The sequence below is a fragment of the Pinus tabuliformis genome, chromosome 8 (assembly GCF_031772625.1).
Source record: "Pinus tabuliformis cultivar Carrire ecotype Pingquan chromosome 8, CPIR1, whole genome shotgun sequence".
NCBI classification, from domain to species: Eukaryota; Viridiplantae; Streptophyta; class Pinopsida; order Pinales; family Pinaceae; genus Pinus; species Pinus tabuliformis.
The window spans coordinates 1,359,402,694-1,359,421,147 of record NC_142294.1 but is presented as its reverse complement, the minus strand read 5'-3'; the positions used below and the strand labels follow the sequence as shown (position 1 = coordinate 1,359,421,147).

The window sequence follows — 18,454 nt, the reverse complement described above, 5'->3', positions numbered from 1 at the left end:
AATATGTAACTAAGTTCAATCTTCATAATGACATATGTAATCATGATTTTATGTATTTATTGTAAAGAGAAAAATAAATTTATTATTGTCATTCTTGAGGCATGTGTTTCATGCTCAAGGGAAATTTATTTTTAGGTCAAGCACCCATTGAGTGCTTCTAGGGCTTGTATTTGAGTCAACAAGTCATAAGAGTCATTGTCATGTATGAAAGACCCTTTTGAGCATGTTACATATTGTAAAGAAAATTTTATTTAAATCAAATTAGAGTCAAAGACCCTCCAAGACCTTGTCATGGTGCCTTAAGCAAGTCGGCCGACATGAAAGATCAAGTAGGTCTCAAGGAAGTAATTTGTACCCCTAGAAAGCCTATAAACAAGAAGGAGCTCAACCTCATTTGGACACACTTCAAGCAAGTTCGATCTCCTCAAGAAAGCAACTAGAAAAGGACGAAAATCAAGGATAAGAAAAAGAAAAGCAAGATCAAAGTTTTGAGGTTTCTCTCTCTCTCTCTTGTGTTAAGGTTTCTAAAGTTACTAATAAATTCAACTTGTTGGAAAGTTGCTAGGAAAGACGAAGAGCTGGAAAGTTGTTGGGCAAGTCGAAGTGCAGGAAAGTTGTTGGGCAAGTCAAAGTGTTGGATAGTTGCTGGAGTCGAAGTTGCAGAAGAAACTTTTGGGTCAAAGTTGCAGAAGAAACAGTTGGTCGAAGTTGCAGAAAAAATTGTTGGGTCAAAGTTGTAGAAGAAACTATTGGGGTCGAAGTTGTTGAAGAAGTTGTTGGAATCGAAATTGCTGGAAAGGAAGTTCATCAAGGAGAAAGGTTGACTTGGTCTTGGAGGGGTCTTTGTCAAGGGATACATAAGTGACAAGCAATCTAAACAAGAAGGACCATTCATCACATCTCAAGGATCATCACATCTCAAAGAGAAGAAGACCTCAAAACCCTAGCTCATCCGAAGAAGGGTTCTACATTTGAAGCATTCTTGAGAAGCTCACACATTTTTCAATCATCATCACAAAGAAGATCTCAAGGACCCTACCTCCACTCAAAGAAGGACTACACATCGAAGCATCTTGAAGTCTCTACATCCAAGGAAAGTAGGAAGAAGCACTGCCATCATCATCAAGGAATCAAGGTGATCTCCCTCTTCTTGAGTCAAGGATCACTATCAAAGCATACTTGAAGGAAGACATCTTCTATTATCAACATCATCAAGAAAGGCATCAAGTTGAAGATTTCATCATCTAGGAGTATCTTCACTTGACAAGTAAGTATCTTTATATCTATGTCTAAATCTATCAAAATGACTTCATTTTGCAAGGAGAGCAACAAATTGGTTGGGTCATCAAACTTTCTTGCATGGAAGAAGAGGACAGATTTGATCCTCATAGAAAATGAAGTCGTTGGACATGTTAAGGGTTCAATCACTAAACCTCTGAAGGAAGAAGCATAAGCTCTAGCTAAGTATATGAGAAGGGAAATAAGGGTTCAAAGAATCCTTATTGAATCCATCAATGATCCCCTCATACCTTATGTAGCAAAGTTGGAGACATCAAAAGAAATCTACGAGAAGTTAGTAGAATTGTTCTCCATAAGCACCATTGGAGAAGTCATATCTTTGAGAACCGAGCTATATAAGATGAAGGTATCAAAGGAAGAAGGGATAGCCTCATATCTTATGAGGGTGTCATAAATTTGGGACCAACTACAAGAGTTGGGGGAAACAATGACTAATAAATAAATGACCATCGTGGCACTCAATGTACTACTTGATGAATGGAGCAACTTCGTTTCAAGCATATACAGAAAGAAGGAAGCCACCCCATTCAGTGAACTCTGGTCATTGTGTAAAAATCAAGAAACAAGGTTGAAAACAAAAAGCAATGTAGGACCAAATGAACAAGTTCAAACATTTGTTGCCATGGCTAGGAGAAAAGGAAAGTTTGGGAAGTTTGGTCCTCAGAAAAAGAAGAAGATCGATATGTCAAAGATCCAATGCTATGTTTGTTAGGAATATGGGCATTTCAAGAGAGATTGTCCAAATCTTAAGAAGGACAACAAGAAAAGGAATGAAGCCCATATCACCGAAGAAGTGGAAGAACCTGAGAAGAAGAAATCAAAGAAGGAGGAAGCGAAAGATCTCTACTATGATTGAGATAATCTCCCTCACTTAGTTCTTTTCAGTTTTCAGGGTAGAAAAAATTGTAAGTATGACAGAATGCATCATATTAGGAGATGGCATCATATTAGAAGCATATGATTGAAGCAATAGCTTGTGACATCATTATAGCAGCTTGAAAGGATAGCTGAAGTATAAGTCCATGTGGATGTAGCAATCATCATGGAAAGGAAGTAGCTCTTGGTAACCTCATTGATAGCATAAGTAGTAAATATGAAGAAAGTCATCTAGCATGATAAAAGATAGAAAGAACTCATCATACATCATCATCATTTTAAGAGCGCATTTGCAATATGAGGATAATCAAGATCCTCCATTGGAATCTTCATTAGAAGCTTTACCTCTACTTGGAAGAAGCAAGTGTCTCGTTGATCATTCCACCTTATGTGGGATCCATTATTTAGAAGGATGATGGTATGGTGACAAAGGAGTGCAGCATGCCAAAATAGTTGAAGTACTTTCAATCAAGGAATGGAAGCTGTCAAAGGAAGTCTAGATGACCAAAAGGAGAAAAGAGGTATGTATATGTTTGATAGATTAAGTCATGTCATCATATAGTTGTAGATAGCATGGGTGAATGCTCTACCTCATGAGCATGATCGAAGAAAAGGAATCTCTTCCTTTGGAAAGATGCATGAAGGCATGATTCACATATTGACAAGATGAAATCATCCTCATATGGAATATGAGGTGGTTGACAAAGATGAAGGAACCATGGATGAAAGTTCTTGGGGAGAAATATGTGAAGAAAGAAAGAAGAGATCGTGAAAGATGCAACTATGGTCACGTAAGAAAAGGAAATCAACATCCGATGACTAGAATAATTGGCTATGACATCTCCATAGAGAAGGTATGAAGACCCTAATAAGGTCTGTAAAGAAAGGAGACCCTTGACATTGAAAGTCTTGGAGATGTGTTTATGAATGTGCAGGATGTTGATATTGCAAGCAAGTAGATGTCATGATGAAAGGCCATCACAAAAGGTAACTTTGATTTGATGTTCATTTTTTTTATTTTTCAACAACATCTGGATGGGTTGATACAGGGCTACCGAAAAAGAGTTGTAGATGTCACCTACACCTAACACTCATGTGGTTGGATGGAAGATCTTGAAGGAAATGTGACTTGGAAGAGGTAGTTATATGAAAAAAAGATAGATGTGGACTAGAAGATCACTTTCTGATGAAAAGAAGGATGACATGACTATTGGTTCAATCCTATGGTTCGTTGAAGGAAAGTTATGGATAGTCGATTCCCTACGAAGAAGAACCAGAAGATGAAGGCTCCATAATGAAAAAGATGAAGTTCATGACATTGAAAGGAGGAGCTCTACTAGCAGCTGATAGTACCATGATCTCCACCAAAGAGTTGTTGTTGAACAAGTCCCTAGTTAAGAGGGAGCTTCGGTATATTCCTTTTACAGGAATGAGGTTGTCCTCCCTAGTTAAGAAGGAGTGACAGATATGGTTCTCTACTTCATATGTCAAGCACTAGACCAAGACTAATAGTCGTAAGTCTAGTGAAGGCCATGAAGAGAGATAGACACATCATTCTTGTCTTCATATTATGTAGAAAGAATGGAGGATTGGGTAAGCATCTGAGACTGATTTTGATACTCCTTGAGGATGAGGTAGGACATCCAAGATAAGAGTATTCGAAGAGGAAATTCCTTGAGGATGTGTTCTTCCAAGATAGGAATTTCCCTAAAAGGGCATACCTTGTGAACACCTGAGTGGGGTATGTGCCTTGAGAGACAGTAATGATGGTGCCTGTCAGTCATTAGTCTCACTAGCATTGTGCTATGATCTTGTGGAGAGATAGAGTTGTTAGTCAAGGCCTTGCTATGTGACAATGTTGGTTGGTTTGATGAGATGCTTTGACATAAGCTAAGGAAGTAGCTTATGAGATGGCTTACCAATCCGACTCTTCTTATGAGAATTCTTCAGTTTGAGAATGTCCAAGTACCTTATATGGATTATGAATACCTCCATAGTTAAGAGGGAGCGTTGAAATATGTAACTAGGTTCGGTCTTCACAATGACATATGTAATCATGATTTTATATATTTATTGTAAAAGAAAAAAAATCATTCTTGAGGCATGGGTTTCATGCTCAAGGGAAATTTATTTTTAGGTCAAGCACCCATTGAGTGCTTCTAGGGCTTGTCTTTGAGTCAACAAGTCATAAGAGTCATTGTCATGTATGAAAGACCCTTTTGGGCATGTTACATATTGTCAAAGACCCTCCAAGACATTGTCATGGTACCTTAAGCAAGTCGGCCTACATGAAAGATCAAGTCGACCTCAAGGAAGCAATTCATACCCCTAGAAAGCCTATAAATAAGAAGGAACTCGACCTCATTTGTACACACTTCAAGCAAGTTTTATCTCCTCAAGAAAGAAACTGAAAAAGGACGAAAATCAAGGATAAGAAGAAGAAAAGCAAGATCAAGGTTTTTTGATTTCTCTCTCTCTTGTGTTAGGGTTTCTAAAGCTACTTGGAAAGTTGAGTTGCTGGAAAGTTGCTAGGCAAGTTGAAGTGCTGGAAAGTTGATGGGTAAGTCGAAGTGTTGGAAAGTTGTTGGGCAAGTCAAAGTGTTGGATAGTTGTTGGGGTCGAAGTTGCAGAAGAAACTATTGGATAGAAATTGCAGAAGAAACCACTGGGGTCAAAGTTGCAGAAGAAACTGATGGGTCGAAGTTGCAGAAGAAACTACTGGGTCAAAATTGCAGAAGAAATTGTTGGGGTCAAAGTTGCTGGAGTCAAAATTGGTGGAAAGAGAGCTCATCAAGGAGAAAGGTTGACTTGGTCTTGGAGGGGTCTTTGTCAAGGGTCTTAGGTCTTGGAATTCGTCATTTGAGGATTCTATAAGAAGAGAATAATTCTTGTGAGGTTTCCTCTCGATAGGAGAGGTTTTGGCCCTGGATGGTCGCCTACATCTTGTGTCTTCTTGTTTCATTGTTCTTTGTGATTTGGTAGTTGTTTGATGATAAGAACACTAAATATAATCAAGAGAAAGAAGCTAATTAAGTTAATTAAAAATACATCACAAACAGTGATCAAAGTAAGAGAAATCACCTAATCTAGCTATCCTAGATTTCTCAACACTTCGAATCGTAAAACCACTATGAATACAATGTGGAAGTGCCAACATAAATACTAGGAAATGACTAAAATGTTGGAATTTCTAAGTCTAACCCGTTAGAAACCCTTCATGTACTTTCTGATTTATTCCTACCGACTTGTTTTGTTAATTAACAAGTTATTTACCATGTAAATACTAGAAATAAATACAAGTACATGCTCAACACATTACAGATGATCAACTGAAAGAAACAAAAACAAGCACACAAGTGACACCGTTGTTTTTAGACTAATGTCCCCGGAAAAACCCAATGCAGGAAAACCGGTGTAGCTATCTAAGGGTTTGATTTATTAAGCAATTTCAGAATACAATTTGGGTGCCAAATCTGGCTCACCCAACCAAGAAAAATCTCGGCAATTCTGACTTCTGCCCTCTGCGTCAGCTTTCTCGGCTGTTCTAGCAATTCCGGCTATTCCCGGCAGTTCCGGTTTCTGCCCTCTACATTAGTTTTCCCAGCTGTTCCGGCAGTTCCCAATAGTTCCAGTTGTTCCTGACAGTTCTGGCTTCTGCCCTCTATGTCAACTTTCCCGGTTGTTCCAACAGTTCCCGGAAGTTCCGGCTTTTGCCCTCTACGTCAGCTTTCCCGGATGTTCCAGCAGTTTCGGCTTCTGCCCTCTGCGTCAGCGTTCCCGACTGTTGCGCTAATCCTCCCGGCACTATCTCTGCCTCTCTGCTTCTGTATTCACTACCCCTCAGCTGCAACTCCTGATCACTCTCTCAATTTTCTCAGCAAACCCAGCCCCAAAAAGTTGAAATCTTGATCTCTTGGTGTGTTCTCCAAGTGACCCTCAAGCCTCCTATTATACTTTTCTCATTGGAAATTCAATGGTCGAGATTAAGTCCCTAATCAACAACTAAGATTAACTCTGGCTTGATCCATGACTTTTGGACCCTTCTAACACAGTTTTATATTAATTCACATTAATATTTTATTTTCCCTAAGTTTAGACTTAGGGACTCCATTAAAAATATTAATTATTTTAATATCTCCTAAACTATTTAGAATCTGCCCAAACCCTTTCTAAGTATTGGAGATCTCATGTGCCTTAGCCTCTCCACCAATATTCATGGCTAGAGCACATTCGATGCTACCCCAAATCAACACTCCCTCTTAGCGAGGATTGTGCTCTAATAATACTCCTCATTGAGCATCACTCTGATCATTTGGCATCGGTCCCTTTGCTAATGCTAGGCCTACTGCCCAACATCCTCTGCACTGTTGCATCCTGTACTGCTACCCATGGCCCTGCCACTGCCATTGTTGCATCCGTACTGCAACTCCCTCTGCATCCGTGCTGCTGCCCATGGCCCTGCCACTGCCACTGTTGCATCTGCACTGCAACCCCTCTCATCATGCTGCATCGTGTTGCCCATAGCACTACCACTGCTAACTGCTACACTGCAACTCAATTACTAAGAAGTAAGTAACTGATCTCCCAACTCTGACATCTCTGCCAAGCTAGAAACACTCCTGATGTTGAAGCTCCCTCTATCACTGACAAGTACTCCCTCTCCGACCTTTGCATTGTTGCAACAACTCCCTACATCTCGCATCGTTGCACACCTCTTTGTGCCATCCTGCACTGGTGTAACACTCCCGTGCCTCTCGCACTGTTACAGCCTACTAGCCTCGCATTGTCCTGGGAATTCTACACTGTAGCTCTCTCTACCGCTTCATCCACATCCGTCTCTACCCACATCCGCTAGTCCTGCTACTCCTCTTCGAGGCGCCCGTAGCAAGGTATAATCCAAGAGGTTGGGTACCTCGAGGATCCTGCCCCTCATCACCTGTAGTCCATCTGACTACAGCTCGATGTCTCCCCACTTCCGCTCAAGTGGTGTGTGTGCACTCATGGCACATAGAACAGAAAGGATCCTGGCCTTCCAGATGACAAAGTTGGATGCCTCATCCAACCTGTCATGATCCCTCAACCCATTCATGGCCATCTCTCTACTCTTCTTGTTGACTCCTCCGAGTCTCTCTACTTCTCGCCTCGAAGTTCTTAGTTCGACTCCTGCTGACTCTCTCTACTTCCCATCTGGAAGTTCTCTGTTCAACTCCTCTGAGTCTCTCTACTTCCCGTCTAGAATTTCTCTTCTGGACTCCCTTTGAGTCCTGATTTCCCTCCTGGAAATCCTTTTGCCAACCGTCAAGTTTCCCCTCTCCGATCGTCTGTGCAACTGCACCACTGATCTGGATTCCTTGGCTAGAAATCCGCCTCAGCAGCAACTCCCTCCCCTTGGTCTTGCCCTGTTAGGTATTGTTCTGACTACAGTACCCCACCAGCTTCACTTTGCAACTTACCCACAGCCTCCTATACCCCAGCAATTGAAGGATTGAGCCACTTGGCTCTGCGCAATCCCAGCACCGGCAAATCAGCTCCCCTAGCCAATTGCGTCAGCCCTCCTGGGCTCTGCGTGAGCCTAATTCTGCCTCCCTTAGCCTCTGCGTTGTCTTTCTCTGGCCCAGAATGATGACACAGTCCCTCTGCGTCACTCCTTCCTCTGTCGCCTTCTGCAAGGATCAGCTCTGTCACTCGAGACAACTGATTTCTGTTGTTGCTGCTCTGCTTGGCTGATGTCCTCAGTTCTCCTGTGATCTGCAACCACGCTCTGATACCATGTTGGAATTTCTAAGTCTAACCCATTAGAAACCCTTCATGTACTTTCTGATTTATTCCTACCTACTTGTTCTGTTAATTAACAAGTTATTTACCATGTAAATACTGGAAATAAATACAAGTACATGCTCAACACATTACAGATCATCAACTGAAGGAAACAAAAACAAGCACACAAGTGACACTGTTGTTTTTGGACTAATGTCCCCGGAAAAACCCAATGCGGGAAAACCGGTGCAGCGATCAAAGGGTTTGATTTATTAAGCAATTTCAAAATACAATCTGGGTGCCAAATCCGGCTCACCCAACAGAGAGAAATCTCGACAGTTCCGGCTTCTGCCCTCTGCGTCAGCTTTCCCGGCTATTCTGGCAATTCCAGCTATTCCTAGCAGTTCTGATTTCTGCCCTCTGCGTCAGCTTTCCCAGTTGTTCCTGCAGTTCTCGGCAATTCCAACTATTCCCGGCAGTTCTAGCTTCTGCCCTCTGCAGCATATTTCCTGGCTATTCCAACAGTTCTTGTTGTTCCCGACAGTTCTGGCTTCTGCCCTCTCCGTAAGCTTTCCCGGCTATTCTGGCAGTTCCAGCTTCTGCCCTCTGTGTCAGCTTTCTCGGCTGCTACGCTGATCCTCCCGGCACTATCTCTGCCTCTCTGCTTCTGTATTCACTGCCCCTCAACTACAACTCATGATCATTCTCTCAACTTTCTTAGCAAACCCAACCCCAGAAAGTCGAAATCTTGATCTCTTGGTGTGTTCTCCAAGTGACCCTCAAGCCTCTTATACTTTTCTCATTGACAATTCAACGACCGAAATTAAGTCCCTAATCAACGACTAAGATTAACTTTGGCTTGATCCATGACTTTTGGACCCTTCTAACACAGTTTTATATTAATTCACATTAATATTTTATTTTCCCTAAGTTTAGGCTTAGGGACTCCATTAAAAATATTAATTATTTTAATATCTCCCAAACTGTTTAGAATCTGCCCAAACCCTTTCTGGGTATTGGAGATCTCATGTGCCTTAGCCTCTCCACCAATATTCGTGGCTAGAACACATTTGATGCTACCCCAAATCAACAGAAAATAATACAAAGAGAGAAGCGTAAATAAGTATAACATCAGAACTTATGAATCAAACTATGACAAAGGTACGATGATATAAAACTTGACGTGAGTTTGTCCAAGATTGCAGGTGGACAGCGCAACCTAAAAACCTATTGAAAGAGAGAGCGATTGAGGGAGATTGAACAATGGGGCCGATGATGTGAAGGTCACCTGATTCTGATGGTCGAGGTTGAGGAAGGTGAATTGGGCATTGGTTCATTGTCTAAGTCTTCTGAAACCATTGAGGAGCTTGATTGCACGATCAAGAGGTGGATATATGGGCAAGGGATACTCCTGAGTCCTAATATCCAAGGTGGAAAGAAGGAAACTTTGAATGGATCTTTGGTTTCTCTTCTGGATCTAAGTCTAGGAGGGTAGTCTAACAAGGGAGGTGTGCTCCAATCTAGATCTGTTTGAATTTGATATCTCTAATGCTCTAAGGATGAACCTGACCTCTCTAATGCTCTGAGGATGTATGGCCCTATGTAAAAACCGACACCTCTGAATCGATCTTAATAATATTGGGTGGTATCCCAAAGGGGGAGGAGGTTGAGGAGAAACCTGAGGTCTCACCATCCTGCTATTTGTTGTACTCTAGAAATCTACCTATTATTTATTGCTCCACACAGATGGATCAACAGGGTAGTATGAGCTAATCGATCTAGTCATCCCAAAGCAAGGCAGGGCATGTCAAAGCTAAGATCTATGGCTGAATACCTGATCCCAGTACTAGAAGAAAGTAGAGACGGCCTGCCAAGTCCTTATAGAGGCAGTGATAGTGTCCTCTAATCGCATAGTATAAGGAACATCAAAAAATGAGGTGCAACTCCGTCTCCAACTCCTAAAGGTGACACACCTGGCAGATCGTATCAAATTGTGATATATGGTGATCTGTCTCTATCCGGAGTTGATGGAAGCCAACCTAGAGTTGTCCCAATGGGATCTTGACCGACTGCATCCAATGTCCATGTATAAGGGTGTAGACGATCATGCCATCAAGGAACTCCAAAAAGTGCTCTAGGCAAAAGGATATATTCAAGCCCAAGATTTTTGAGGGTGAGATCCAAGTGACCTTAATGTATGCTCTGTAGATATCCTCTCTAAATCCTTGGTTCAGTGCAGGGCTAGTCAGGAAGAGATCGTGTGGTGCATCAATGGAGAATCCAAATGGGGGAAGGCATTGTGGGCAGATAGTAATCATCTTAAGAAGTTGAGACACCTCTAAGAACCAACCTCACACTTAGCTTGGAGAACAATCTAAGGCAAGTGTCTCCAAGGAGCAAACTGCAAGGTACGGAGACCTCTCTTGCCTAGTGGCAGAGTCTCCAAGAGAGCGGACTCTGTGAATGAAAGAAACCAAGCACAAATTGACCTCAAGGAAGAAAGGTTGGATGCACAACCCTGCTTGAATAATGGGTTGTGGAACCGTCCACTTACATAAGATGATGCACCAAAGAAGCAAGGCCTATACTCTCTCAAGTCTAGTCGAGTCTGTCTATAACAAGCTCAATCCCTGAATCTCAGAGCCATAGAAAATTGTAGATCTGATAATCACTTCCATTAGATAGAGTTTAATCGATATGCACTGAAACTGCACCTGGAAGCACTATCTAAATTTGGAAGACTCATCTCTCATGGACCCTATCTAAAGTTAGAATAACAGCTAACAGAAAATCAAAATAGCGAACTTCTCATTGTGAAAAACGACTGCTAAAAATGGAAACTCTGGTTAACACATGCATCCATGACTGTAGCATGTTAAGAATGGAAACTCTGAGGCTAGCACATGCATGCACCCTACTCCATTTTCTACATGATTGTGCCTTCCTTATGAATGCACCTCAACTCTCAAACATAATTGTTGCACACAGAAACTAATGCAAGGATTTGCTGAACCTCACCAATGTTGGAGGAGAATCAACAGTGATTCAATCTGGACAGTCCACAACCCCTCTTTGGGAAGAAGGTGTTCTCCACCAAGCCAAGTCACTCTCTCAACATCTCAAGCATCCCATTAGCCAAGGGTTTGATCAAAATGTATGCCAGTTGCAAATTTGAAGGAACATACTCAAGAGCCACTACTCCCTTATGAATCGTGTCTCTGAGGAAAGGGTACTAAATATATATGTTATTGAGGAAATTATGAAACATTGGATTTCAAACAATCTAATACCATTCTAAACAGTATATTGCAGTTGTTGCAACATCCATTTGACCAGCTTTGCTATCAATGTATGGCCTTACAACGAACAGAATTAACCACCATATACTCAGCCTCTATCAAACTGAGTGCAATTGTCACATGCTTCTCAATGAACCGGGATATCATACCTAATCCCAAGCTGAAACAAAATTCTGAAGTGTTATTCCTGGCACCAGCATCTCCTACTCAATCAGAATTAACAAAACCATGCAGCATCAACTTGCCATCTTCCACATACCTCAAGGCATAATGGATAGTTCCCCTCACATATTGAAGAAGATGCTCTGCAACAACCAATGCATTTGCCTAGATTCAACCAAGAACTAGCTGAAAGTACTCACTGCAAAACATATATAAAGCATGGCATTCACAAGATACATAAGGGAACCAATCCACTGCCAATACACAAAAGGATATACTAAATCAGCATCTAACTTCAAATTTGGAACCATAGGAGTGGACAAGGGTTTACAATCCGACATCTAAAATCTCTTCAAAATATCTTGTAGTCATTTGTTGGACATTGATATAATTATCTTATCTTGATTCTTATCTATGTACTTCTCTTGACCAATGAAGACCTCACCTAACCTTGTCAAATAGACAGAGAAAAAGCGCACAAGGTCAATGTCCTTGATATTGAATTCACTACCTAGATTCTTCTTGAATAACGCAATGACTCAGAACTACCCTTGGGAATTATATATAGAACCAAGACAAGCAACTAACAAAGATTAGGATCTCAAGAAGTCTTGGTGAAGCCATATTCAATAAGTACACATCAAACCTTGAGTACCATGCATGTCATGCTTGCTTCAAGCCATAATGGGCCTTCTTAAATCTGCAGACATTGGTTTATCACCCATGCACCCCAAAACCCCTCCATCAATTAATGTATACTTCCTCCTATATCGAACCATTCAGAAAAAAAGTGTGACCTATTGATTAAAAGATCACCATCAGCAAAAAATCATGGATGGTCCAAACATCAGGATATCAAAAACATTGGCAAAAATTGGCAAACCATGGAAACAATTAAAAAATACAAAATAAATTATTTTTTTCAATTTTTTTATAAACCAACAAAACATCAAATAGATGCATTAGCACACAAATATGGAAAAAAAACATTGATATATATGCAGTGGATGCCAAATGATACATCAAACATTAATTGTGGAAACTGTGTCCTGATAGCTGTACATACTACAAAGTGCTATCAGAACCAGTCGATTCCAGAAACTTATGCAAATTTATAAATATGAATCTTTTATGTATTTTTTGGTCAACCAATTTTCTGGTCTGATTTTGTTTCTGGTTTTTGTCTGGTTCCAGTTTCTGGAGACAACAGGTTCAGATAACACTGTACAGCCATCAGGACTCAGTTTCCGTAATTAATGTTAGATTGTATCATTTGGCATCCACCACATATATATCAATGTTTTTTTTCCATATTTGTCTGCCAATGCACTTATTTGATATGCATCCAGGTCAATCCAAACAATTACACACAAATATGCAAGTTTCACATGTATATGGCAAAAGTGCATATACCAAAATAGCACCAAGTGCAATGCATATCTGAATGAAAAAACATCAACAAAGGGGATCTAAATGGCCTCTATCGTCCAAAATAGCATTAGTAGGGGGCTACGGTTAGGTTTAGTGTATTAATATTTTTTATTTTATCCTCAGTAGATGCAACATTATTAATAAAGCTATAGAAAGCCACCAAACTTGCCATCAAAACATAAGGATAAACAACTCAAAAGTTGATAGCATTCACAAGCTACAACAAATCAAATCCTGAAAAGATGATAAAACTTTGAGCCCACCCCTCAAACAGAAATCCCTCGATGGAAAAAATCAAATGTAAACAATGTGGAGGCCCTCACCCTCACTCCCAATGCCTAAAAGAAAGCATAAGAAATAAAGAACAAAGGAATGATAAAAGACTAAAACGGCCAGAAATCAAAAGAGGTATTTTTCAGGGGAAAAATCAACCACCATAAAAACATGCATCACCTAAACCATACACAACATCATGACCTCACCAAAAGGCCAACACTTATAAGTGTCAGACTTGTTGAGTACAGTGAGACTCCTAAAATGACAACAATTGTTGTGGCCCTGTAAGAGCAATTAATAAGAAGAATGAGAAAAAATGGTTTCCTCACAATATTTGAAGGCAACCTTCATATATAAGAAAAGGAGCAAATATTTCTAAGAGAAAAAGAAGTCTTGATTAACAAATCCTTAAGAGATGATTGTAGCAATGATGATGGACAACCAATCCTAAGAAAGCAGCCATTGTACCACCTGATTATGGCCAACCTGCATGCAAATAGGGAAGGTCATTGACTTAGTAATATAGGATCATTCTCCTTGGAGCATATCTGACATCAGGTGATACTGAGGCTCAACAAGAGCTGCAAGCCTTCCATGCCCGGGTCAAGAGAAAATGAAAAGCTCTGTTTCACACCTTATTCAGAACAATATGTCTCAGCTTTGCACCACAAAAGTAGTTTTTGCAAAGGAATGATGGCAAGATCATAGAAGTATCAGTTCAAGAGGATACAACAAATGTAAAAGTTTAACAGGTTTGCAACGAGACAAGTAAGCGGAAAAGCTTAGTTTACACAACATGAATCTCCAAAAACGCTTGCTACATATCACTTTAAGATGCCTCTTGAAATGAAGAAATTTGGACTGAACTTCCATTTAGTCTTGGGGTCCCTTAATCTGGAATGCAGATATTACACACAGTAACCCATCCCTTGTTCAGGCTAAACTCAATGCAAAGGCTTTTCCAAGTCATGAGACAAAACATCTAAAAGACAATGCATCATTAAAACAGTTCTATATGCACCACATGCAAGTTCCTCGTGTGAATCACTACCTCCATGGGGGATTTATTTCGCTTGTGCATAACATCTCTCGAACCAACCTCAAAAAGACGTTAAATATGATATATGAAAAGAACTTACAAGATATATAAAGCCTTCTGAAGCTTCAACAATCAATTTCATCCGTTCTGTTGGAGTAGTTGGAGTTGTGAGGAGTACCTTTACACATTCAACAGTCAAGATAAGATAAATAAGATCACATTATTGATGTCACTGAATAACCAAAAAATGTAAATAAATGGGACATAGTACAATCCAGTAGTGACAAGCCATAAGAGTGCCAAAGCAACTCCTAGAAGTCAAAAAGCACAGTATAACATAAAATACGCTACACCACTGAATGAGAAAATTGGTCAAAAGCATAAGCCTACATACAACATATTAGAAAGCCATATTATTATCATTAGATGCAGAATGAAGGGAGGAGAGTAAGAGGAAGCCCCAACCAAGATTGCTTGGGAGAGGGGAGCGGGAGCGGTGAGCAAGAGTGGAAGCAGGGAGCAGGAGCGAAAGGGGGGAGCAGGAGCAGAAGCGGGAGCGAGGAGCGACATTTTCAAAAGCTCCTGGTTTGGGAGCGAATCGGGAGCGAATTTTTATATAACATGTATTTTTATATATTTTGATGCATATATGTCAACAAAAGCATGTAGAATGATGAATTAGATATAAAAAAATATAAAAACATGGATTCAACCATATAACATCAATCATCTACAAGTTATAATCTTCATCAACCACGTCCACAAGTTAGTAACATACAATATATTGAATGTCATGATTCATCACTCTTAAAGTTTCAAGCTTTCAAAATTCAATATACAACATTTATCATCATTCATCACTAAAGTTATAACTTGTACTTGTAACCATTACCATTACCAAGTAATCAAATGATAACAAAGAATATCTAACATGAAACAAAATGTTTCAACTTTCAACTTTCATGAAGCATCATATTCATAATTCGTTACCAATGAGTTATAAATGCCAACTTCAAACTTCAAACTTAAATTGTCATATATTTTTTACAAAAAATACCATAATAAACATGGAAGAGTCAATAGTTATAAGAAGTACTAGAAACTAGAAAAGACAAGTAAATCTGTTATCTATTGCTTGACGCTCTTGCCACGAGAAATTTCTAATTTCTTGTCTCGTGCTTTATTGGGAGTCTCCTCCTACATAGTCAAATGGCTTTGGTGCTCTTGATTAAATACAAGTTCCATACCCTAGTAACCTAGGTGCTCTTGATTATTGGGAGTTTCTCCATCGTAGAGGGTTTGGTACTCTTGATTAAATACAAGTTCCATACCCTAGTACATGACAAAATCCAATGGAAACATTGCAATCCCCCCAATCCTAAAATCCTGAAAAAATGACAAGTCTGTTGGATTTTGAGTGAGACCTAAAATTCTACTTTTTGGATTTTGAGTGAGATCTAAAATTCTACTTTCTCCATATGAAATCCAATGAGGTCGAAACCACTCTCAAACATCTTGAATCATTTCATGGTAATGTTAAAAATTTAAGTGAAAGGATGAAAATGAAAGATAAAGGAAAATGTCACTTTTACTTAAATGAAAATGAAAGATAAAGGAGAATGTCACTTTTACTTTAAGAATTTAACATTACCATAAACTGCATATCAACACTAGGGCCATAGTCTTGAACATTAGGTTGCCCCACTCAAAAAAAATTGTTTCCAATCTTCAATAGCCCCCTCTATCACTCCTGAATAGGCAGGGAGCGAAAAAAAATAGGGAGCACACTCCTGAAATTCGCTCCCACAACGAGCGAATTTTGGGAGCGCACTCTTGAGGTCGCTCCCGATGCCGACTAGAGCGCGCTCCGGGAGCAGATTTGAGGGGGGGCCATTCCCCCGCAACCCTAGCCCCAACAACCACATCATCATAATCATAAATCATTAGAAATTTCAAGAGAATGCTAGGACAAACATTTTCTAGATTGCAATTTGAAAAAGACAAGAAAGAAACACTTTGTATGTATGTGTGTGTGTTATATATGCGTGTGTGCACTTGTAAGTGTGTGTGTGTGTGTGTGTGTGTGTGTGTGTGTGTATATATATATATATATATAGAGAGAGAGAGAGAGAGAGATAGAGATCACATACCAGTGACATGGAAGAGGTAGGGGGAAGCCTAGACCTAGACATAGCAACAAGCCACTCTAAAACAATCTCAAAAGGAAGTATTTTCTGCCACTAGCAAAGAAGCAAGTTGAGGTGGAAATTCATATGGGTTAACAACAGTGAATCAAAGAGGCTTGTTACCCACCAAAAGTGGGTAACCCATTGGAGAAAAAATTTCTCGTCATTTGACAGTTAGCCAGTCAACAACCCTATGATGGTCTCCAAATAGCATTTTGCCAGAATTCTCAACCTATTGCTCCAGTCAGTGCTCTTGCCCATCTAGCATTCTTCTTGAAGTAAAGGTGGGTCATCTATCAGCATGTACTATAACCATTTTAGCAATCATGTGCTTTCATTTACTATTATGCGCATATTAATCTAAATCACAGGGCAAATTGGATGATTGATCACTCCTGATTGTATCCTTGTTCCCACACTTCACCTTGGAGGTTAGCCTTTGACTCTAGTCCAATGGACCTCCTCTGAGGCATTATGGGTTAGGAAGCTCACTATTAGGGAGGCACTAATTGACATAGCATGTCCAAGGTAACTCATACATACCACTTTCCATCTTTCCAAATGATTCATCTTCATTCTTTGGGTTGATTGTCATTGACCATTGGGATTGCCACCCTATATCCACATCCTTGAGTCAGGGCCCGAAAACTTGGCCTCAGAAATTGATGCAACTAAAAGAATGATAAAAGAATATAGCCAAAATAGAAAAAAAAAAATTAAAAATGCAAAAGATGGTTGGGACTAGTTTAGCACATGAGCAAAAGCCTAGCATGAGCTCTACGCCCCTCATTGGCCATCACCCAATCCCTCAAGCATTTAATGTTTCATCTAAAATAAAGAAACTCTTGAATGTCCCATCCTCGATGAGCGAGTAACTAGTACATCCTTAAGGGGTATTGGAAGAGCACAAATCCAAGCTTGATCCCCTAAGCTACACACCAATTAAAGACAAATCATTAAAGCAAAAGACACGCTAGAGGGGTTGAAAAAGCAGGCCAAGCAAAGGGGTAACTCATGCCTCCATGATTGCTCCCACTTTACATCATTACCCTCGGGATGTTGGACCTCTATTGACCGGTCTCATGGTTGTGCCATCTTCCTCGGAGCCTTTCCCACTCCCTGACCACCTTATCACATACACCTATGGATTGATGGGTCTACCCAAGATATGTCACTCCCCTTGGAAACCAGAAACACCTAATATGATTGTTAACCTAATCATCCCTAACATAAGTGAGGTAACTTGTTTATAGATCTTCGGCTAGTTAGAGTCTAGACATTTGAAGGTAAGTCTTGTGTGAAGTATTTTTGTGCCCTAGCATTAGATATGGTCCATTATGATGCTTTGACGGTTTTATGTCCCTAATGATGTTGATCTCACTTGATCTTGAGAGTTTTGTTCAAGTGATATCACACATGCAACAGAGATCCCTTGAGAGATAGCTTGACTCCTTTCCAACACATTCCAAAGGGTGTTCAAGGTTGCACGAAACGGGGAAACGGGTACGAGTTTCCGAAACGGGAAGCGATACGAAACGCGACCTCCCCAAATTTTGGAAACGGGGAAACGCGAATAGATATATATATATATATATATATATATATATATATATATATATATATATATATATATATATATTAAGACATTTAAGAAATATGTGCAATTATAAAGCATATATGATACATTCTAATTTATTACATTATGATAAAACTGTCCATTGTCAATGCATAAACTATAAGTATCTAAATTTGCATCACATTTACTCATGAATAATCACATAATGAAAATAGAAATATCCAAAATCAGCCACGAGAAATTTCTATTTTCTTGTCTCGTGCTTGATTGGGAGTCTCCTCCTACATAGTCGAATGACCTTAATGCTCTTGATTAAATACAAGTTTCATACCCTAGTACCCTACATTCTCTTGATTATTGGGAGTCTCCCCTGCATAGAGGGCTTGGTTCTCTTGATTAAATACAAGTTCCATACCCTAGTACATGATAAAATCCAATGGAAACATTGCAATCCCCCCAATCCTGAAATCCTAAAAAACAGATAAGTCTGCTGGATTTTGAGTGAGATCTAAAATTCTACTTTCTCCATATGAAATCCAATGAGGGCGAACCA

The 18,454-nt window shown here is 39.9% G+C and overlaps 1 protein-coding gene across 2 annotated transcripts in view; it reads right to left on the bottom strand.

The window, feature by feature from the left end:
- Positions 1–18,454, bottom strand: part of LOC149240535 (tryptophan synthase alpha chain-like) — a 266,490-nt gene that overhangs the window by 34,418 nt on the left and 213,618 nt on the right. For both annotated transcript variants that reach the window (XM_089373751.1, XM_089373752.1), the window contains one exon: positions 14,240–14,317. In XM_089373751.1, the coding sequence (XP_089229877.1) occupies positions 14,240–14,317 (78 nt within the window). The remainder of the gene's footprint in view (positions 1–14,239; positions 14,318–18,454) is intronic.